Source organism: Aspergillus japonicus, assembly GCF_003184785.1.
Source record: "Aspergillus japonicus CBS 114.51 unplaced genomic scaffold BO86scaffold_12, whole genome shotgun sequence".
Classification (NCBI taxonomy): domain Eukaryota; kingdom Fungi; phylum Ascomycota; class Eurotiomycetes; order Eurotiales; family Aspergillaceae; genus Aspergillus; species Aspergillus japonicus.
The window spans coordinates 562984-584575 of record NW_020291649.1 but is presented as its reverse complement, the minus strand read 5'-3'; the positions used below and the strand labels follow the sequence as shown (position 1 = coordinate 584575).

Below are 21592 nucleotides of genomic sequence, written 5' to 3'. Positions count from 1 at the left end.
CCGCTCAAGAGATGGAGACTGATCGCTCGACCAACCAACCGCCTTTCTCTATATATGATTCTGATTTCCTTTACTCTTCTCTCACCTGTTTTCATGATCGTGCTATTTGGCCCTGTCTTATGGTCTGTGTCTCTGCTTGACTGATTGGAGGTGTTGCGTTCCCTATCCGATTTTCCTTTACCTTTGACTTGATCTTATTTTTGCCAATGTGGTTTGCTGTCTTCCGCGAAAGTCTGATTCGTGGCTCCCTCCGATGGGCACCCTGTTCTGGTTTCCCCCTTGCCACGCTTCCATCTCTGCCATTCATGTACGGTACATATAGCTGTGGTCAGACAGAATATGGAAGATTGTTCATCTATGAACGACTCAAGATGTTGATCTATTGTAGGGTACGGTGGGCGGCATTCCTCCGTCCAGTCAGTGGCGAATGCTAAATCAACCTAGTCGTGCGGCTTCCGCAGATATAAATAAACAAGTCTGGAGTTTACCCAAGGCTGGAGAGCCTATCAACAGAAGACGATAGTAGGGGAGGGTTGGTTTTACATCCCATCCGACATATTGCGCCAACCACTCCATACCAAGAACGTCGAGCAACTTCAGGAGTCATGTTTCGATTCAAGGCATATCAAGACAGAGCTTAATTCTGATGGTGGAGACACCTGCAGCTGCACCCGAGTCCCTGACGACAAGACCCGAAGGACTTGAGTTTATATTCCCGCAGCACTATAGCTGAGCTGCTCGACTTGCCCTAACAAACCCCAATTAACTTTGGCCTCCATCCGGTTTTCGAGAAGGTTGTTGATCAACAAACCGAGTCTCATTCTCTGAATTTTCATTCTCGTCAAGTGTCATTGTCATTAATTTCTAGGGCCTTGACTGGTTCTCACTCCATATTTTCTCTCTTCAACCATGCTAATCCAATCGATTTCTGTCTGATTCCTATCAGTTTCAAGATCGATAACAAGCAAAATGCGCTACACATACACATACACATACACCACCGCTGCCCTCGCGCTGGCCCTCGCCATCGCCCTCCGCAACACCGCCGCCTACAGCCCCGACTCCTGGACCTTCGGCTCCGGCTTCTCCATGGGCCCCCCGGCCCACGGCCAGATCACCCAAGCCACGTACTCGATCGCCGCGCCTGGGGTCCCCCAAGGGACGACGGTGACTGACCCCCGCGACGAGGTCTGGACCTCCATCTGGATCGGGGTGTCGGCCACGCAGGGTGACGCGAGCAACAGCCTCTACCAGCCGTTGTTCAATTGGTCGCCGGATCAGAAGTCCCAGTATGTTTCTGTCGTGTTGTGTCTACAGGATCTGTGGCCCCTGTATCTACCGTGTGCGTTAGGGCTGGGATTGTCCGTATGGGGGGACGCTGATATGGAGTGTGGTTCGTCTGTGCTTTAGGGGCTGCTCGGCTGGTGCGGACGAGTGGTGCGTGGCTGCGAGTACGTATACGTCTGGTGAGTGTCCTCCCCTTTCTCTATGCCGTGTCTCCGGGTGAGTAGATAACTGTTTCTCGAGACGGTATCGCTGATTCATGCCTCATGCTAGCCGGACAAGTGGCGCAGGCGTACGTGCCCGTGGCGAGGGATGCGCCGGTCGATTTCGAGAGTCAGTTGGTCCCTTTTCCCCCCCTTTTTCCCTCCCTCCCTTCAGACTCCTTCCGATTCCTTCCCATCTTTACGGTTTGGTTGGGTGTCAGCGAAGAGAGTAAAAGAAGACCCCAACCCTCCTGACCGACTGAACCATCAATCGATCGAACTAACCAACCCAACCTCCCCAATCGGAGACTCCCGAAGCGAAACAGTCACCGTCCACAACAACCAAGTCCACCAATCCGTCCGCGTCGACGGCCACCGCGTCTCCCACCAGACCGACCCCCTCTCCAACCCCCTGCGGTACCTCTACTCCGCCGACGAATGCTACACCGGCTCGGGCACGTGTGGCTCGTTGCCGAGTTACCGTGCGTTTTCCCACTCTTGCTCCTGCCGCTTTACCCCCTCACTGTTCGTATATCCTGTTCGTGTGGAGGGGGAGGGGGAGAGGGGAAAGCACACGTGGAGTTTTATTCCCAGATAGCTGACTATCTCTGCACGGTAGGCTGGACCAACCTCACCATCGTCCTCAGTGAGGCCGATCCGCTGTTCGGGCAGACGTTGGCCCTGGTGGGCGCGACGACCAGTCCGCCTGGGTTCTCGACCGTGGACGGGGGCAGCACGTGGCATGCGGCGGCGGTGGTTATCCCCCTGGATGATTTTACGGCCAAGCACTAGGGGGACCTTTCTCGGGTGGTGCTGTGTGGCAAAGGGGGGAGGGGGGCATCGTGAGTTGGGATGTGTCTTGGGTTGGTGGGAGATAATAGAGGGAGTTGTGTAGGGGTGAATGCGGGGAGAGTTCGACTTGAAAGAGGGGATGGGTATGTCATCTGGAATATGTTGTCACCCTGGGAGGGGTGTTGAGAAGACTGGATGGGGGGCGTGTGCTTCGTTCTTAGACATTTGGTGATTTCTGAATTCCCGCGGCTCGCAGGGTTGGCTGTTGCTGTTGGAGTTCGATTGTATGTGGCCAGACATCACGGCTCCGAGTTCGTTGATTGGACCCAGATCCGAGCCTGATGCTCTGATTTGATTATCACATGATCTTCCAAATAGGACAGGACGGGCCACTATGTAAATGCATGGATTCGCTATCTGCGTGAAGGTAGGTATGTACAGACAGAAGTAAAGATAAATAGGATATACATGGAATCAACCCCAACGCTAATCGTCTGAACGCCAGGTTCGAGATCCAGAAACGCCAGATGATGGGAGTCGGGCGTGCTATGTTCATGAAGATGTCGTAAATAACCTGTCCTAATAGACAGATAGGAAGAGCGCTGGCGAATTTGTACACTCAATGGAGTGTGCACCAAAAGATTGTACGGCCGAAACAGCCAAGATCCCCCAACCTAAGCGTCTTCCCAGAGTCCGAACACGGGAAGATCCTCCGCCATATACAAAAGGCCATTGTCCGGCAAGATCACATCAGACAGCGGCGTATGGCCACCCGGGACATCAGAAGGTAAAGCACCGGACGGAATGGTCCCGCCCGGGGAACAACCGATGGGAATTCCCGTCGTGGTGAGCGTAGAGACGGCCGTATCATATGGAAGAGGAGGTGCGCCCTGGGTGCCATACAAGGTCTCCCAAATGTCGTTATCCACCTGGCCTGGAGCCGCGGGGGTGGCGGTAGTTATGTTGGAGGAATGGGGTAGGGCTGTTCCCCCGGTCACTTTCTCAGGAGAGAGCGGTGACAAGACGGCTGCTTGATCGCCGCGTCGGCTTGACGGAGTATTGGCGTCTGCTGCGGCCGAGGGCTCGTCCGTAGTGCCGACCTGGCCGAAAAGCTGGTCCACTTGACGACTACGGCGCTCCATCCACTGACGATTTCGTCGACGGACATACTCGGCCACTGCTGCACGGAGATACTTGATGATCTGGTAGAAGCGACATGCATGAGGATCATGCGGCACGAACAAGCCAAGGAACCGTTCGGCCTTTTCCATCCCTTCCTCCAGCGGGAGTAGGTTGTCGTAGTCTGCAAAGAATGCTGCGCCTAGCACTACGGCTGAGTTGAAGACGGAGTTGATCAGGAAGGGCAACCTGCGGGGGAGATTGCTGTATCGAGCAAGGCCATCCACAATGTTGAGACCTCGTAAGGCTGAGTAGACGCATGCGTCGGCAAAGAGCGCGATACGGGAATTGGTGGCCCTGGTGTCGCCGGAGCTTGTAGAGTCGGATTTACTTCGCACATATTGCGAGACCCGAAAAACAAGAAACGGACGAGTCAGAAGAATGATCGACCAGTAGTACGACCCGAATACATGTGCTGCGGCCAAGGTTTCTTCTAGATTCTTTGATTCTAGCCGTTCCGTCTGCACCTGCAGAAACATAGGCAGGTTACGGACCCAGGTTCGATGTTGGTTCGAGATAGCATCAGCCACGGTGATCGACACTACCTGCCGCATATAGACTTCGGTCAAAATCCGTTCGAAGATGCGGCACAGAGAAACGACGGTCAAAGATAACTGTTCTTCAGGTTCGAGACGTTGTTGATCCGCCGGAAGACCATCTTCGCGAAGGTCATAATCGAAGTCCAAGGTAGCCGGCGGCCGTCCTAAAGAGGCACTGAGGTAGAGGTCCATCATGCGAAGACTCTTCCAGACGCGCTCGCGGGCCCGTCGCTCTCGAGTGCAGAACAGCGAATTTGCATCTTTCCTATGGATGCCGACCGCATACGCCGCCCGGAGCGCGATACCAAGGTTCATAAACGCGCCATTGCGCCGACATGCACCAAGCATGTACATGGATATCAAGACATAGGACTGAATAGTGTAGATGCTAGGGGTTTCAGTGAATGCAGAGAACGCTAATTGACGTCCACTGATGAAGTATTGTTCTGCCAGGTTCTGGTTGGTGTCTGACACCTGTGCGCCAATCGCGAGCACCAGGTAGAAGATCGAGCTGACCGTGTCTTCGTCACCAGTGGGGTTTCCCACCCAGTTGGCAAGGCGCGGATGAAATTCGTTGAGATCAAAAAGGTCTAGGAGTGGGCCGGTAGCAAGAACGTATTGACGCGCCAACCGCTGAGCCTCCTCGTTGCTGGGAGGCGCGATCAAGGGCCCTGTCTGTGTCGAAGAACTATTTTGGAAAGCCTCCAGCATTGAATGTCGCGAGTTATCTTCCGTGAAATCACAGCGGCCGATCGACGAGGAGACGATGCGACGGACACTCTGTAAGAAGGATAAGCTTGCAGAATCACCAATGTACATGAATTTTCCCTGTCCGTCACGCAAAAGCCTAGCCACCTTTGGCACCGGAGCTGTACCATCCTTATCGTCCGTCGCCTGTTGTTCCAAGGTTGCACTACGGTCTTCGAGCGAGTTCAGAAGTCGGTCCATGGCCGTCTGCCGCTGCGGGGTTGGGACGAGGTGTTCGCTGAGAAGCATGGTCTCTTTCGGGTTGTTGTTGCTTGGCTTGAGCAAGCGAGCGGGCTTGTCGGAGAAATGACATTCGGACTCTTTGCGACGTTGGACGCAGATTGTACATGGCTGCTCTCCGTTGCATTTCTGCTTCCGTCGCTTGCAACTATCGCAAGCTCTTCTGCACCGGAGTCGAGCACCGGGAGCCGTGCTTGCCCGCGGCATAATGAAGCATGTACTCAGAGAAGCTTGATTCGAGCAGTCGAATGCGCGGGATGGCGCTAGAGAAAGGATGCAAGGCAGGCAGGCAGGCGGGAAAAAGTGAGGATCCCTTTAGGCTCTGGGCGTAAGCAGCAGGCTAGCTAACTAGATCGGCTAGTGATGGGCTTAAGCTGGAAACCCAGACTAAACTAGTCAACAGTGGCGTGGAACATCTCCTGTTCGCTAGCTCGGGCAATCTGCAGTGGACGGAGAGTCCTGTACCAGTGAGACGCGTGAAAGCTTGCTGGGAAGCGAGATCGACAGCACAGCCAGCATTGCCTTTTTTCCCCGAATTGCGGTGGAAAGTTGGGGTTCGGCGGAGGAGCCTTGAACCAGACGGAGAGAAGAGGGGGGGAAAATGGATCATGGATCATGGATAATGGATAACGGATAACTAATGGATCTTTCCGTGCATGACTCAGCTGCACGATGCGAACTTGGCTACATCGGGTAATGACGTGCGCTCCCCCGATCAACTTCTCCTTTACCTCCCAAGCTATCATGGATTCATGATCGTGACTGGCCTACCCTTTCGGACACGCGATATATGGCGTACAATCTGCAGAAGGACCATTGTTCACCAGATGCACGTATAGTGCAAATATGACTACTAAACACCGCGACCAGCCGTGCCATTAACCTCACATTACAGCATTACTCAGGTCGGAAAGAGACAACCTTCCCCCAGGTGTCGGCCGTGCCCCAAATCCCATGGCGCAAGCACGACAACTGCACTATCTGACTGTGGTCGACGAACAGGTTGACATCAATGCCAAATTCTCGAATGTACCAGTTGAAGACCTTCGGGTCTGCTGCCTCGAACATGACGCCTTCCGAGGGAAGCTCTTTCATGATCTTCGATACCACATCGGTCCGCCACGACTCCACATTCTCCGTGATGCCCTCCGACTCGATCATCAAGCGCTCGACGCCTGCGTCGAGGAATTTACGGCCCAAGTTCACCAGCTTCGACGGATCAGACGTGCCCATGGCTTCCAACCCTGCCGCGGGGGTGTCGCCCCCCGCACCAAACTGAATCCCTAACTCGGGCTTCGCTTTCAACTTGTAGGAGTGGACCTTATCAACAAGGCGGAGCCAGTCTTCTTCTGGGATAGATAAAAAGCCCGATGAGAGCTCGATGACATCGAACCTAAAGTAGAGATAATGGATTAGACGTGTCGAAGAGACGGGTAGCTGGCCTCGTTTAGATGGGAGTATACGCACCCAAGGTCCTTGCACTTGCGAAGGTACTTATCAAACACGGCGTTTGCATCGGGATGCGTGAGTAGATGCTCAGCCCAACCGCCCTAACCAGTGTTTAGCTAGCACTCAGAAAGACAACAATATCATCTATTCTGGCTTACTGTGGAGACATAGACTCCGTGATCGTGAGCGAGATCGATCAACTCCCTCAATGGTCTCTCTGGAAAGAGAGAGAACGACCCTATTTGACTAGCTTAGCCTCTATCGTCTGAGCAAGGTGAGTAGCTGGAGGTGATTACCTCCTGCAAACTTCAAGCCGTCCACATGGGTTCCCATGCTTTCGGTGGTAGTTGTCAGCAGCAAAATCTCTCCAATGTTTACACGGTCGAACGGCTCACGTCTCCAGCACATCTGCTAGGTATCGTTTCCCCATGACCTGTACTTCTAATCAGCTCCTTATGGGTCTTTAGAAGCACATAGCACCCCAAATATGTTAAGGACTACGGCTTGGTAGTCGGCATACAGTATAGTATGGGCCTCTGATCTCGGTGACGCCCTTGGTTCTCGGTTTGGGTGGTCTGGGATTTGACCGTGCAAACCCGAATCCATTTTTCTTATCCTGGAGCAGTGTGATCTCTTTCTTTGTGGTGGAAGACGAACATCTTGTAGGCAATACCGACACCGAGGCCGAGGCGCTAGGGAGCTGCCGCAACGCAAAATTGATATTACTTCGCAAAGAGAAGGTAGGAGCGACGCGAGGGAGCGATGTAAACATTATGATGGTGAGTATCGAATATACAGAAAGGCTAAGGCTCTCTATTGCGAAGTGACAGCAGTAGAGAGGTGAAGTGCTCAACAATCAATTGCGTTGTGGTCAATACTGTACGGGGTACTGGTTGCAGCTCAATTTAGCGGACCGAGGTTGAAGGTTGACGTAAACAATATCTCATCCTCCTCCTTGGTGAGAGGCAGGAGGTGATTGGCTCGAGGGCATGTCAATCTATTGTCTGGGGCTTCTCTACCCAGTGAACACTGATCCAAGAGTTCTGGAATTCTTTGGATTAGGAGACCGCAAACCCTCGGACAAGGAGCACAGTGTAACAAGAGTGGCGATTGTTTAACAATAACAGCTAACGATAGCGTGACGTCATTAGTATGGGACAATTTCCCGACCAATTCCTGGCTCTGAAGGAAATATGCTCCTTTTAATAATGTATCAGATGATAAGTAGCAAGTTTAATGAAGTTACCCCAATTGTTTTAAGTACTTCTCACGAGAAACAAGCTTGGTTCTCCTGCTGAAATGCTGTACTTGGCAGGCACCCTGGATCATCAGGGCGGGTCAATCTTTTCAATATTAGTCAGTAAGGCCGAACGAAGGGTCTTCGACGGATTCGGATCTGGGCCGCGGCACTGAACCTTGGTGGTGAGCCGGTTTTGGCAATCAAACCAGTTGGAATCATGGATCCATGATCAATCAAGAATAGTTCGATCCCCGGATGGATTCGTGATTCACTCTCAGGATGGAACCACTTAGAGATAACCGCTGACTGAGCTTCACTTGCACGGAGTTCGGCGTCAGCGGAAACTGGGAGCGGACGAGCTGAGTTCCGATGCCGACACTTGACATTATTAATGCACACAAGGCCTTATCCTCCATCCGATCGCATTGGCAGGGCCTTTGGGGATTTGCCCATTCGGAGGTAGTTTTGGCGGTTTGCCAAGCTTGGGCGGGCGCTCGGAAGCGGACCAAGTGGCTCCAGCCGCGGCCGATGCGAAAAATCATCTGCTACGTACTGTACGCACTCGGTAAAGATGCAGACGCTAATAAGCACGGGTGTTTTTCCCTCGTACGTAAAGTACTTGGTAACTTGGTCCGATGTGTAACAGCAATAACTGGAACGCTTCAGGCGAGTACAGTAATTGAGTCGATAGCAAGGCACTGTTCGGATTGAGTGGCTTGAAAACTGCCGACTACTGAGCGAAGTTGACTTGGGTGACCATGAGTATTTGTAGTAGTACTGTACTTACAGTACTGTACCAGTGAGTACTGTTGGGCAAGACAAGGCTGGACAAGGCTGAACAATCCGGGGAGGTGATGTTCACTGATCGACGCATAGGCCTCTCTCTCTCTGCTACTGGGTCGAGTTTCGTACACGCCTGCAACCTCACATATGTACATACTGTACTACTATACTATAGGTACAGTGCAATTATACGAGATACATATATGTACGGGCATGCAATGCTATGATGAGGATTGAGGAGGATCACAAATCAACAATTAGCACTGTGAGTAATCCCTCCACCCAGCCATGTGACGTCTTACCTGGTTTGGGGAAAAAAAAGCAGCTGCCCTGCTGCAAGATCCCGCTCCACCCACCATTGGTTGCTTCCCTCGTTTTCCTCGGATTGGCAGTGGGGCGACCAGCTTACATGAGTACGTCCTGTATTATAAGGTTACTAGTCGATACCGAGTACCTTACCTACTAGTTAGTACTACTTGGGTATCCTACAGGGAGGTATGTACTTAGGGCTGACCATCCATTCACAACATACCTTACTCAGTTGGAGATTCTTTCACCGCTGAACTACTCGAGATGTGTTGGCCATCATCATGGATGGATCATAGCTCCAGTCACTTCCCCATTGCAATTGTGGTTATACTTCGGGTAGTCCTACAAAGCAAGCCCGAGAGTCATGAACCCGGACAATAAGAGATATGACTTGTACTTTTCATTATTGCCCATAGAAGGTGGAATCTATCACAATCTCTTCACTCAACCCAGGACGAGCCAGTCATATACAAGTACTACCTTGCCAAGGTAGACTAGGGTCTGGAAACCCGATGTCTCAAAAGAAAAAAAAAAAAAAAAAAAAAAAACACCCGGCTTCCGGTAGCTCCGATAACTCCTAACCGCTAATCTATAGCGGTCGCCTGCTTTCCTTGGTTGCCCTTCCCTGGCTCCAGCATGTGTTAATTGTCACGACATATGCACAGAATAGCTACCGGTCAAGCCTCCCTCTTTCTGCTTGGGTGAGCAGTTCTTGTTATTGAGCTTCTTTCACCTCGCATGGTTCCCCTTCCTCCTCCTTCTCCTCCCCCCCACCCCCCACTTGGAACTTGACTGGGTCCAAGTACGTATCGTACTATCTCGCCAAGTTCAAAGCTCTTTCTTACCTTTTGACTTTCTTATACTTAAAATACTAAGTTACTTAAAGCATGGACTTGCCCTGAACCAAGAGAAGTGCCCAGACTACGTAAGTGGAAGTTAGGTACCTACAACCTACATGAATACCCCTCCCGTACATACTGTACATACATACCTACATAATCAGCGACTCAACCAGCAGGTAGCGTGACATCTTTCCCAGTTTCCTTTTCCCCCATCCTTCTCATCTTACAGCTTACCTCGCTTCAAATCACATCCCTTCTTCTCTGACCTTTCCTCCCGAGTCCCTCGATACCTGTACCTATAATGCTAGCACCCTCTCGCGCATCTTAACTTCCTTTCTTTTCAGCCGCTTATTCTATCACAGCCGCTCATCATCTCGAACCACGACATTCCCTCCATCCGCCTCGCCTAGAAAATTAGTCTTATTCCTCTCTCTTGGTCCTGGATCATTCTTCCGCCACTAGCCTGACCAGCGCATTCCTTTTCCGCCTCCATTCATCATGGGCGCAGGGGCTATTCTAGAACCTCTGACCGTCATCGTCCTCCTCTTCGGAGGCACTTGGATCAACCGAAGTACAGGGTCATTTCCTCCCCGGAGACCTCGTCGCACTTCCAATGTCGTGTCGCGTGATTCTTCTCCTAGCGCAATTGAGTCCGGCGTGTCGACCCCAACTGTCAAGGATACTCTACTGAACCGCCGTTCTTCATCTTCTTCGTCGCTCCCGCAGATCGGCCAGACCGGTTGGCGCAAGAGACAAATCGGGTTCTTCAACTCGACCTTCGAAGTGACGTCTCCAGACACCACTGTTTTTCATGATCGGTTACTCAGTCGCTTGCTCCGCAAATTTCCCTTTCTTGTCGAGTGCTGGTACTGGGCGCTTGTGTACTGGGTATGTTTGAACCCGGATACCTGCTGGGGACTCAGACCGGAAGACTAACCTACTGGGAACAGACATATCAGCTGGGTCGGGCTTTCACTGCTGTCACTCTTAAAGATGATACGGTCGATGTGGCGCGCAAACATGCGCTACGATTGATACAAATCGAGGAGGCACTGGGTTTGTTTTGGGAGGTTTCGATCCAAAAATACTTTCTCCGCCATCCCACTCTCATGACCTGGACCAACTGGATCTATTCGTTCATTCACATTCCCGGAACAATCGCCTTTCTCGTCTGGCTTTACTATTTCACCATCACAAGGAACCGATCCGATGAGTCGCAACCAGGAAAACCGCGCGGGCTTGTGAGCGGCTCACCCGCGGGGTCTCATCTATACCAGGCCCGGCGTCGAACTCTTGCCGTGTGCAACCTGCTTGCCTTTGTGGTTTTCACTCTGTGGCCCTGTATGCCGCCTCGTCTGCTGAGCGACAAGGACGCGAAGGGGCCAGACGCAGCCTTGGGCCGTAGTTACGGCTTTGTTGATACTGTGCACGGAGTCAACGGGGCGGGCAGCGTCTGGACCGAGAATCGCTTCTGCAATCAGTATGGTAAGTCTTGTGGTCTTGATGGGTCTTGAAGTCCAGCAATGGATCCTGGGCTAGTTTTGCACGATGTCACTGACTATATTCTAGCCGCCATGCCGTCGTTGCACTTTGGCTACTCCCTTATGATTGGTCTCACCATCATGACCATCCCGCTGCCGCCACATCAGCGTCGCCGCACCCGCGTGGCCATTGGTCCTTTGAAGCTGCAACTTCCTTCGTGGCGTCGGCTGGGCTGTCTCGCTCTGGGGTTTGCCTATCCTTTTGTGATTCTGGCCGCTATCGTTGCCACCGCGAACCACTTTATCTTGGACGCGATTGCCGGTGCAACGGTATGTGCTCTCGGATGGAGATTCAACGGAATCCTGTTGAATCTGCTACCCCTGGAAGATTACTTTCTGCGGGTGGTTCGTATTCACAAGCCGGCATCGAACACCACGGACGGACTCGAAGACGCAGTCGGCTGGGTCGACGATGGCATTTCCGAACACACCTCTCTCCCTTAATGCAGCGACAGTCGGGGGTGATCCCCTCCTGCCTACTCTGCCTGTCCTAGAGTTTGATGATACCCTTGCATATGCAACATTAATGTCTATGAACCCCACTCCGAACCATGACCTCGATGACTCCCCGCTAATATGCTTCCTCAATTTATTATTTGGCCGTTTCATTACGTCCATCAATGTCACTGCAATTGACGCAGTCCTTTCAGAGTATATACAAGTTTCCTTAGGAAATAATGCAAGTATGAATACCTGACTTTCTTTTTTCTTTCTTTCTGTTGTTTACTCGTGATTGTACGAGCTTAGACCTTACATGGACATGATTGGCGGTAGACAAGTGGTTTTGCGCATATTAGCCGAATAGAATTTCGAAGGACTGAAAGTTGATCATATCTCCAGCGCCAATAATGTGTGCTATGGGGGAAGGAGTGGTGGGGTCGATACCACAACATCTCTCCGGCTCATCTGGAGAAGTATATAAGGATAGCCGGGACAGGATAATGAAGACGGGTCGCTTGGTGACTGCAAGTGAGATCTCGAATTTCAACTCAGTGAAAGCTTTCAAATCTCCTGTGCAGTGGTAAATTGGTGAACTGGTGTGATATTTGGGATGGAGGAGGGAATCTGAATGAATAGTGCGTGTGTAGTTTGTATGGTCTGGGGAGGGAGATTTCTCCATTCTTGATTGACCATTATGGATTACTACTTCTGCTACTACTTCTACTTACTACTTACTCTTCTTCCACCCTTCCTCACGTCCAAACCCAACCCCATCACTCCTTTTTGCTCTCTTAGTTGTCCACTAATTCCTCATCAATCATATCGGTAGATAGAAATAAGACATTCTGTCTTTGTTACGTGAGCCGTGGTGAATTTCCCTGCTCTTTACCTTGCAGAGCAGATCCTTGCGACCGCGGGGTTTCTCGGTGTTGCTCGACCTCCTCTTCGCGTTCAGTCGCTCTTGGCTTGACGAGGGTGCCACCAGGTAAGTCCGCAACCTCCCTATTACTCCTGCATCACCTTCTAAACTCTTCAGCCAGATTTCCTCACTGCCACTTGCACCCGAGTCTTTGGGTCTACCGAGGGAGGCAGTAATCTACGAGGTTGGTCAGACTGGGAAAGGACTCCTCCACTGCCACCAACAGCGATTCCGTCTATATCCGGTCTCGTCGACTATTGAACTTCAGCAGAAGGACCACCACCCGCCGCCTAATTTAAGCACGATCTTATCCGCGTGCTGTTGTCGTTGTTGTGTTGAAGTCGGTAGTGCAGCAGCAAGTACGGTCTACGAGCAGCTGGCAGATCGTCTCGTGCCGCTGGTGGTGTGCGTGTGTGCTCGCGTCACAGTCGTGAACCGGCAGAATTTCCCCAGACACAATCATCGTCCCTCGACCCCTGATTACCATCTTGTCTGAAACACGATAGCTTCATCTACACCTATCTATCGTTCAGAGCCGTGTTGTGACCTCGGGTGCCGTGACCTCGGGAAGAATTAGTGACTAGCACTCGACTACTCCACTACAACAAGCACAGCTATTACAGCAGCTTGACCGAAGAAAGCTTCGTGATTCAGATAGAGTCTATCTGATTGACATCCGAACCAGCGCGACCGACCGTTGTGGTTGATCTCTAGTCTTGAGAAGGTTGTGGCTGTTGAAGTGTTTGCGTCATTTGCGGTCTGGCAGTGTCGCTTTCCCTTCCCCCCAAGAAGTGCAACGCGTTGTTCGACTTCCCGCCTCCCGGCGTCGCGACCTTCTCCACCACTTCTCTCTCGCTCTCTCTCTCCCTCCCTCTCACTCACTCACCTCACTCTTCCCCCTCCCCCCAACCAAATCCCACTTCGACCTCCCACCCCCCCCTTCCCACCCCATCTCATTCTATCATCGGAAGGTTCTTATCTTCATCTCCTACTGATATATTATCTCATCCGTCGACTCGTCATCTGATCCCTAGCGCATCATGGCCGAGGAGTCTCCTGCTGCCTCCGCGCCCGCTCCCGAAGCTGCTGAGTCCGTCGAGCGCGCGCCTGCCGAGACCCAATCCACTCCTGTGGACTCGGCGCCAGAGCAGTCCAAGGACAAGGAAGAGAAGGAACCCAATGGTTCGGATGAGAAGTCTTCAGGTAAATACTCGTCTGATCTTGGCTTGCGCTGGCTTGATTCTCCACAAGGGATCTCCAACCAAGCCAAGCCCTCGTATATGTGACACTTCCTAACATCTTCCATCACCCACATATAGAGCCTGCGTCTGCTTCTGAGGAGAAAAAAGAGACAACTGAAGCTGAAAAGCCCGCTACCCCCTCTGAGCTTGTCGACGCGAAGGAACCCGCCGATGGCGCAGCCTCCCCTGCAGAGCCCGAAGCCAAAGCCGCCCCAGCATCGGAGGCCAACGGAACACCCGCCTCGGCCAAGAAATCATCCGCCTCGCGGCGCAAATCTACCGGAGGTTCATTGAGCAGAAAGAAGTCGCAAGTTCGCGTCCTGCACCTCGACGCGAAACCTGGTGACTATTTCCTCGCGCGTCTGAGGAGCTACCCACCATGGCCTTCCATTATTTGTGATGAAGAGATGCTTCCTCAGACTCTGCTGGAAACGCGTCCCGTGACCGCTCAGCGTGAAGATGGGACCATCAGAGAGGACTACGCTGAAGGTGGCAAGCGCGCGCACGAGCGAACTTTCCCGGTCATGTTCTTCGAGACCAATGAATTGTGAGTAACGCTTGGCGTTTCTGCCTTACAATTGTGCTCCCTCCGCCGTGATCTGTCTAACACCGCTTTAGCGCCTGGGTCCCCAACACAGACCTGACCCCTCTCGATCCTGCCACCTGCAAGGAAGTATCAGAGAAGGGTAAGAGCAAACTGTTGCTGTCTGCCTATGCCGTCGGTAGTGAAGGTCACGATCTCCAGCACTTCAAGGAGCTTCTGGCCGACCACCAGCGTGCGCTTGAGCAAGAACATGAGGAGAAGGAAGCTCAGGCCGCTGCGAAGGCCGCTGCTAAAGCTGCCAGAGAAGCAAAGAAGAGCAAGCGCAAGAGCATGGACGTCGTTGATGACGAAGATGTCGAGATGGAGGATGCTGATGAGGAGGAACACAAGCCGAAGAGCTCCAAGAAGCGGAAGAAGGATGCTGAAGCTGATACTACAGCTGATGAGAAGGTGAGTGAGGGACTGATCCATTTGAACGACACAGCGGCAGGTAACACAAACTGACACTTTCCCTTCGCGGTCGTTAACAGCCCGCAAAGACACCCAAGACCACCACTAAATTGAAGTTGACGACGCCCAAAACCCCGACCAATGAGTCTGTAAAGAAGGCTCCTGCTTCTAGCAAGGCCAAGCAAACCGCCAGCACCAAGAAGGCCGGCAAGGCTGCTGCAAGTGATGAAGGCGAAGATTCTCGTCCGGCTTCCAAGGAACCCGAGAAGAAGGTCAACCAGGAGGAACTCAAGGAGAAGAAGGAGAAAGAGAGTAAGTGCCCAAATTGCAAGATCGTGATTGGCGGAAGATTTGCTCACACCACGTAGTTCTCTTCATCCGCCACAAGCTTCAGAAGGGCTTCATCTCCCGCGAACTCCCACCTGCCGAGGAGGAGATGACTGCTATGTCGGGTTACTTCAGCAAACTGGAGAAGCACACTGATCTGGAAGTGTCGATCATTCGTGCGACCAAGATCAACAAGGTGTTGAAGATGATCGTTAAGCTCAGCTCTATTCCTCGGGACGAGGAATTCCAGTTCCGCCAACGCGCCATCAACATTTTGTCCAAGTGGAAGAATGTTCTTGATGCTGACACCACCGGTCCTTCTGAGCACAAGGACAAAGAGGACAAGCCCAGGGCGAATGGCGTTCACAAGGAGAGCAGCGTGGAGACGCCCGTCAAGGCCGATACCGAAATCGAGAAAGAAGATGAATCCAAGGAGAGCAAATCTGAGCCCCAGGACGAGCCAATGACTGATGCTGATGCAAGGGAGAAATCAGATGCTCCCGAGCCGGTCAAGGAAGATGTTGAGAAACCCACCTTGAAGGCCGAAGAGACATCGGCAGAGAAGGAAGATGAGAAGACAGCCGAAGAGAAGTCGGCTGCAGAGGCAGTGAAGACAGAGGAGAAGCCTGCGGAGGCAGCTGCTTAAAAGAACAAAACCGTCTTTGTTTATGAGTGCCTCTTATTTGCTTTCCCGCTGATTTTCGCAAGGCTTTTCTGAACATCCTGTTCCATCTGTGCAGCACCTCTCCTACTATTTAGCCTTTGGGATCTTGTGTCGTCACCGTTTCTTATTTGTCTCTACAACCCCTCTCTGTTGCTTATCATCCAGTCTACCATTTCTTGTTTTGGAATTCCAATGCCCATGAGAGTCGAAAATTGACAGCGAAATGAAAAATAGCCGTTGAACGTGCATCTCTCTCTTGCTCCCATGAATATTCGATTGCGATCTGTACTCCTGGGTTTTGTACATTTTTCTCCAGAAGCCTTGCTTATCTTACTTCTCCGACCAGAGTAAGACTCGACTACATCGACTCCGGCTGGTGGGTTTGATAAGAAGTCGCGGAAGATGAACTTGAGGTTTCCCGACGTCTCATCGTTCGCTCTCAAGCGCATTCAATTTGCTTATTCGAAATCTTGTGCTGTTCTTGGGCTAGCGGATCCCGCCCTATTCCTCCAGAGACCTGGCTCCTGCTTGCTTTCTCGTGCCTGCTTCTTTTTCCGCTGGCCGATTTTGTCCTTGACGACTTTATCTTGCTGCCCGGGGTGTTTCCATTGCATCTGGTAGTCTCTCTCGTTGCGCGGGGCTGGGTGGGTGGTGTATTCAGACCCACCCCTTGTTTCTTTCTCTCTGTGTACGGGTTGTTCTTCTATCTACCTGGTCCTGGGGGGGTTTATTTCAGGATTTTGATAGTGATTTTGACTTTGTCTTTCCCCCCAAAGGGGGACATGGTGCGTGTGTGCGTGTGTGCGTGTGTGAATGCAGTCCATTGTTGTTTCAAGTTAATTTCTCGGCCCAATGAAGTCGGATTTCTTTCTTCTTTGATGTCTGTCGTGCCAAACATCTAGAATACAGATGTAGGTGGCTGGCTGGCTCTCGTGGCAATTGCTGGGATGTACCTAACGGCACTCTCCGTCCAGAAGACCATGCCGCCGTACAGTCATGCGATGCTACGCGAATGGCTAACAAATAATCCAAAAGACATATTCTCCATCCACCAGAGTTGTAATTCGCAAAGAACATAGAAAAGAAAGCTCGTCTCGATCCGCATGGATTGATCACTGTTGTTATTGTTGGGGTATAGACAAGACAAAGTAAAGAAGGAGGGGGTTATAAACAAAGGACACCACCACACTCCATGTGAGTAGTTATGGACGCAAGGGGAGATAGAATACTCCGTAGGTAAAATAGGTATATGTATGTATGTGTGTGTAGCATGCCCAGCGCCGGGTTCCCAAAAAGACCGAGGACCAAATGTGGGGTGGGGGGGTAATTAGTGGAAAGTATGGATGGTAAACTGATTTCTATCCGTATATAGATGCTGTATATCTTGTTTTGCAGTGAACCGAACGCCGGGGGGAATGGGTGGATGGGTTGAAGGGCCATCATGAAATAGTTATTTGTTGGGCGGAGAAAGAAGGGAAGAGGTTGTTGGGATGTGGAGGAGGGACTAGTTGGCTGTTGACGGGGATGGGCCGGAGTATCCCTCTTCCACCGCAATGACACACACGACTGAGATGTCGTCGACCTTGCCGCCGCGGTACCAGTCTCCCGGGTAATAGCGTTGAGCCTCTTTGGCAAAGGGCCCGTCGCGACGCACGTCCATGCTTGCTAGCTTGGCTTCGCCGGCGATGGTGGCTGCTATTAAGGATTGGAGGCTGTATACTTGGTCCCGGGCGTTTGGGGAGGCGGATTTACTGGATGAGGATGTGCTGGCGGAGGAGGAAGAGGAAGCAGAGGAAGTGGAGGAGGTCGACGAGGTGGAGGGTGAGGGAGAGGATGCGGGGAGAAGCGGCGCCAGGCCTTCGGGACCGGTGAGTTGGTGCAGATCCGCCGAGGGCTGGATCCCGGCCTCCTCGGTGGAGGTCCAGGCGCCCGTAAGGACCATGCGGCTGGACACCAGTTTGAGGATATCTTGGTTGTTGAGGTTGTCGAAGACTCCGTCGGTGGCTAACACGAGGACGTCTCCGTGCTGCATCTGAAGGTTGGTGACGGCCGCGTCGCGCGGGAAGTCTTCAAGGAAGGCACCGCCGAAGATGGACGCCTGGGCGCGCATCCGGGGAGGGATGATGCTGAGTTGGTACGGAGTATTGAACCCGTGAGTTTGCGGCACCGAGTAATGGTGCACAGCTGCGAGTCGAAGAAGGACCGAGCCGGAATCGCCGAGATTCGCCAACTCAATCTGACCATTTTCCAAGCCAACACCGACGGACGCGGTGCTGCCACCGGCTGGAATCGACTTGTCTGCTACTACCTGATCATAGCCCACCTGGAGAAGGTGCTTCGCCCGCAATTGCTCCGCTGGTGCATCCCAGGCAAGGGCCGATTGCGCCATGTAGCCACAGAGGGCGTGAGAGAAATCCGCCGGATCGACGCGGGATTCTGCCCATCCGCCAACTCCGTCAGCTACGGCGAATGCGATGGCCCCGGAGTCGCCATTTCCGACCTTGCTGACGAAGAATGCATCCTCGCCGCTGTCGGGTCTCCTTTTCCTTCGCAGTGCAGGATCTTGAGTGTCTGTTGCAACGCCGATTGCCGGGTGGAGGTCGGGATTGAAGTCGTACGAGTTCTTCGCCGGATGGAAGCGACGGCCCTTGCCGGAGGCTGAAGCGGCGACCCGGTAAGAGATACGAGGAGAGGAGGATTGAGAGGATAGCGGCGCGGTTGTATGGAAAGCTCGGCGATAATCGGCAGACGGCGGAGTTCGTGCGACGGGAGCAAGACAGAAGGATGACCGGGAGGTCAATCGACGAGGGGACGATTTCTTTGCGGTAGCAAAAGAGGCCAAGAGTTGATCACGGACGACGGTGTGTAGGCTACTGCAGGCCAAACTGCAGGCTCTACTGTGGGAGGCCAACGCGATCATCAGCAAAGATCCCGGATTGCAGCCGGAGAGTTTCTATCCTGTCTGGGCCAGCAGTAACAGGGGGTCGAGCGGTCGGCGATGGCGACGTCCAGCAGAGATCGGATCCTGGCGTGAGATACACAAAGAGGAGTGGAGAGGGAATAAGGTAACCGTTCCAAAACGCCGGCTGACTCGACAAACACAGACAAAGAAAAGTAAGTGGGAGAGTTTGAGAGGAAGAGACGAAGAACCGATGGAAATTTCGGGCCAAAAGGCCGGCAGTTGCTGTGACCGCCCGCCCTCGTCATCGACCGCCTCACGATGGGCGAGGCATGCTGGAGACACTCATCTAGCCTGTCGTCGAGTGTAGCTTCTGCTTTGATACGGCGATCGAATAGTACTTATGAAGAGGAGGTCTAGGTACATGAGGTCAAGAATGTTGACAGATGTTGGTTGGCTGGTCAACGATCCTGAGCGCAGCTCTCATTACCCTGATTAATATAGTAGATGATGGCGGAAGTGGGCCATGATATTCACAGAATGTGTTCATGACAGTCTTCAGAGCCGATTCAGGACGAAAAAGCTCATTCAGTGCACTTCCAGGGGGCTTCTGAGAGATAGCCTAGAATGGGCAAGAGAGCTTTAAGAAGGTGACAAAGTTGCTGCGCGACTGGACTTGGATGGAGACTGTTGATGGGATTCCAGTTGATGATTGACCGGGCGGGTTGCTTTGCCTTGTCGCCGCCTTCTGCAAAACGGACATGCCGCCATTTCACTTCCTCTCCAACTTCGGCCTCTTCTTCCCTCTTAACTCTCTAGATTCTTTTGTTATTACTTACACTCCCTATCTCTGGTATAAATGACCTTCACTGTCTCCATCACTGCAGTTCTGAATTGATAATCTTTTGACGTGTTGGTCTAATCGAGAGGGCATTTCTTGGCTAATCCCCTCATCTCGTCGCCCATCATGATGCACCCATCGCGACAGGCGTACGTGGAGGAGGCGCAGGTAGGATCATCCCCCCCCCCCCCCCCTTCCCCCGTCTCAGCTGCTGTCTGGTTCAGACTGAATATACTACTTCCGCTATCTTCGGCTCACAGGACGACTGTGTCTACTTGGGCGCATTGACTGACATTCATTCCTACTGCAGGACACGGATATGGGCATTGACCTAGCAAATATACGTACGTATCGCTTGTAGCCCTTACGAATACTGACAGAACCCCGTCTTGAAGCTGACGTCCCATCTTCTTATACAGCCGTGGACCGAAATTATGACCTTCCCTCTTCTGCAGCCGGCATCCCGGCGGAAAGAGCCTCTGCCATCCTATCCCAGTTTGAGCGCAAGAGGAGAGCCGCTGCGATGGCGGTCCCCACTGACGACACTCGAGTGCGCGCGCGACTACGTGAACTAGGCGAGCCAATCACACTCTTTGGCGAAGGACCTGCGGATCGTAGAGACCGCTTGCGCGAGCTGTTGACCGATCTTGCGGAGAAACAGGAGGCGGCGGCGGCTGAGGGCGACGTGGAAATGCGAGAGGGGACAACTGAAGTCGACGAAGACGAGGATGAGGAGGCTGAGCAACAGGAGGAGTTTTACACAGAGGGCTCCGAGGAGCTTCTCAAGGCGCGGAAAGAGATTGCGCGATTCTCCCTTCCCCGCGCAAAGGCCCGTGTCGCCCGGCTGCGTGAAGAATCGACCATCCCTCTGCGGACCCATATCAAACATCGCAAAGCGATCAAGGAAAAGCTGCATCAATTTGACCTCTACGGTTCCCAAATCGCGGGTGACCGACCTGTCAGCATTTGTCGCTTCTCGCCTGACGGGCAGATGATTGCGACTGGTAACTGGGGAGGAGGTATCAAATTGCTGACGGTGCCCAACCTCGAAGAAAAATGGTCTGTTAAGGGACATGCAGATAGGGTTGGTGGATTGTCTTGGTTTCCCGGTGCGACGTCTACCGCCTCGGAATCGACGGTGAATTTGGTCTCAGGTGGCGGCGAGGGCAATGTGTGTCTGTGGTCACTGGACAAGGAGCAGCCGCTGGCGACGCTTTCCGGTCATAGTGGTCGTGTCTGTCGGACTGAATTCCACCCGTCTGGCCGGTATGTCGCTTCTGCCTCCTACGATACTACTTGGCGATTGTGGGATGTGGAGACGACGGCGGAGTTGTTACTACAGGAGGGCCATTCGCGTGAGGTATACGCAGTGGCATTTAACAACGATGGTTCACTCATGGCGAGCGGCGGCCTGGACAGCATCGGACGTATCTGGGATCTACGAACAGGCCGAACTGTGATGATTCTGGAGGGGCACATTCGAGAGATTTACGGGTTGGACTGGGGTGTCGACGGGTACCGGGTGTTGTCCGGGTCTGGAGACGGATGGGTCAAGTGTTGGGATCTGCGGCAAGTGCGCAACACCGGAGGCATCGGCGCCCACAAGAGTGTCGTGTCCGACTTGCGATGGTACAAGGGCGCCGAAGCCACTTCCATCCTACCTTCGGAGGGCCGCATGGAGGTGGACAGCGAGACACCAGGGCCCATGCAGCCAAAGAAATCGGGAACATTCTTCGTGAGCAGTGGCTTCGACAAGAACGTCAACATCTTCAGTGCAGATGACTGGTCATTGGTGAAGAGTCTCAGTGGGCACTCCGGCAACGTGCTTAGCACCGACATCAGTGCGGATGCGCAATGGATTGCCAGCTGTGGCCACGACCGGACAGTGAAGCTTTGGGGGATCGAATGAGCCTGAGTGTACTGTACTATATACGACCACATAACAATAATTACGAAGCTATGTATCATGGCAGTAGGAGTGCGCTCTGGTGAGGATATCATTCTGATAATCAGTCTTCAGATTCCACCATGCATGGCAGGCGGTGAGCCACAATCCTCAAGTCTTATCTCACCGCCCGCTCGATTCCGCGGGCAAAACCGGCCGTCTATCCATTATCA

The 21592-nt window shown here is 52.7% G+C and overlaps 6 protein-coding genes across 6 annotated transcripts; 4 read left to right on the top strand and 2 right to left on the bottom strand.

Moving 5' to 3' along the window:
- Positions 1-835: 835 nt before the first annotated feature.
- On the top strand, positions 836-2616 carry BO86DRAFT_358454 (uncharacterized protein). The gene is made up of 5 exons (XM_025669744.1): positions 836-1289; positions 1411-1466; positions 1558-1617; positions 1814-1969; positions 2107-2616. Exons 1-5 carry the CDS (start codon positions 970-972, stop codon positions 2277-2279), a joined length of 765 nt encoding a protein of 254 aa, XP_025529760.1. The 5' UTR covers positions 836-969; the 3' UTR covers positions 2280-2616.
- A 74-nt stretch (positions 2617-2690) lies between these two features.
- Positions 2691-7496, bottom strand: BO86DRAFT_335020 (coma-domain-containing protein). Its single transcript, XM_025668867.1, has 8 exons — positions 6954-7496; positions 6829-6866; positions 6730-6767; positions 6592-6671; positions 6452-6534; positions 5886-6377; positions 5623-5663; positions 2691-5214 (listed from the first exon to the last, which is right to left on the bottom strand). Exons 1-8 carry the CDS (start codon positions 7203-7205, stop codon positions 2954-2956), a joined length of 3285 nt encoding a protein of 1094 aa, XP_025529759.1. The 5' UTR covers positions 7206-7496; the 3' UTR covers positions 2691-2953.
- A 2432-nt stretch (positions 7497-9928) lies between these two features.
- Positions 9929-11767, top strand: BO86DRAFT_36060 (phosphatase PAP2 family protein). Its single transcript, XM_025669821.1, has 3 exons — positions 9929-10495; positions 10558-11092; positions 11177-11767. Exons 1-3 carry the CDS (start codon positions 10106-10108, stop codon positions 11590-11592), a joined length of 1341 nt encoding a protein of 446 aa, XP_025529758.1. The 5' UTR covers positions 9929-10105; the 3' UTR covers positions 11593-11767.
- Positions 11768-13548: 1781 nt separating this feature from the next.
- On the top strand, positions 13549-15716 carry BO86DRAFT_417501 (PWWP domain protein; the record flags this gene model as incomplete). The annotated part of the gene is made up of 5 exons (XM_025675031.1): positions 13549-13711; positions 13828-14296; positions 14368-14743; positions 14824-15055; positions 15112-15716. The coding sequence occupies 5 exons, from the start codon at positions 13549-13551 to the stop codon at positions 15714-15716; spliced, it is 1845 nt and encodes a 614-aa protein (XP_025529757.1).
- Positions 15717-17238: 1522 nt separating this feature from the next.
- ppmA (type 2C protein phosphatase PTC7) lies at positions 17239-18947 on the bottom strand (the record flags this gene model as incomplete). Its single annotated transcript, XM_025669743.1, has 2 exons — positions 17546-18947; positions 17239-17500 (listed from the first exon to the last, which is right to left on the bottom strand). Exons 1-2 carry the CDS (start codon positions 18652-18654, stop codon positions 17239-17241), a joined length of 1371 nt encoding a protein of 456 aa, XP_025529756.1. The 5' UTR covers positions 18655-18947.
- Positions 18948-19600: 653 nt separating this feature from the next.
- BO86DRAFT_397854 (putative pre-mRNA splicing factor) lies at positions 19601-21383 on the top strand (the record flags this gene model as incomplete). Its single annotated transcript, XM_025673515.1, has 3 exons — positions 19601-19642; positions 19785-19818; positions 19894-21383. The coding sequence occupies 3 exons, from the start codon at positions 19601-19603 to the stop codon at positions 21381-21383; spliced, it is 1566 nt and encodes a 521-aa protein (XP_025529755.1).
- Positions 21384-21592: the final 209 nt, after the last annotated feature.

Coding starts and splice junctions, on each gene's coding strand:
- BO86DRAFT_36060 (XM_025669821.1), top strand. CDS start 10,106: ATGGGCGCAGGGGCTATTCTAGAACCTCTGACCGTCATCGTCCTCCTC. Junction 10,496..10,557: donor ACTGGGCGCTTGTGTACTGG/GTATGTTTGAAC, acceptor TACTGGGAACAG/ACATATCAGCTGGGTCGGGC. Junction 11,093..11,176: donor TCGCTTCTGCAATCAGTATG/GTAAGTCTTGTG, acceptor ACTATATTCTAG/CCGCCATGCCGTCGTTGCAC.
- BO86DRAFT_358454 (XM_025669744.1), top strand. CDS start 970: ATGCGCTACACATACACATACACATACACCACCGCTGCCCTCGCGCTG. Junction 1,290..1,410: donor TCGCCGGATCAGAAGTCCCA/GTATGTTTCTGT, acceptor TCTGTGCTTTAG/GGGCTGCTCGGCTGGTGCGG. Junction 1,970..2,106: donor TGGCTCGTTGCCGAGTTACC/GTGCGTTTTCCC, acceptor TCTGCACGGTAG/GCTGGACCAACCTCACCATC.
- BO86DRAFT_335020 (XM_025668867.1), bottom strand. CDS start 7,205: ATGTTTACATCGCTCCCTCGCGTCGCTCCTACCTTCTCTTTGCGAAGT. Junction 6,672..6,729: donor CGGCTTGAAGTTTGCAGGAG/GTAATCACCTCC, acceptor CTAGTCAAATAG/GGTCGTTCTCTCTCTTTCCA. Junction 5,664..5,885: donor GTTGTCTCTTTCCGACCTGA/GTAATGCTGTAA, acceptor GATGTAGCCAAG/TTCGCATCGTGCAGCTGAGT.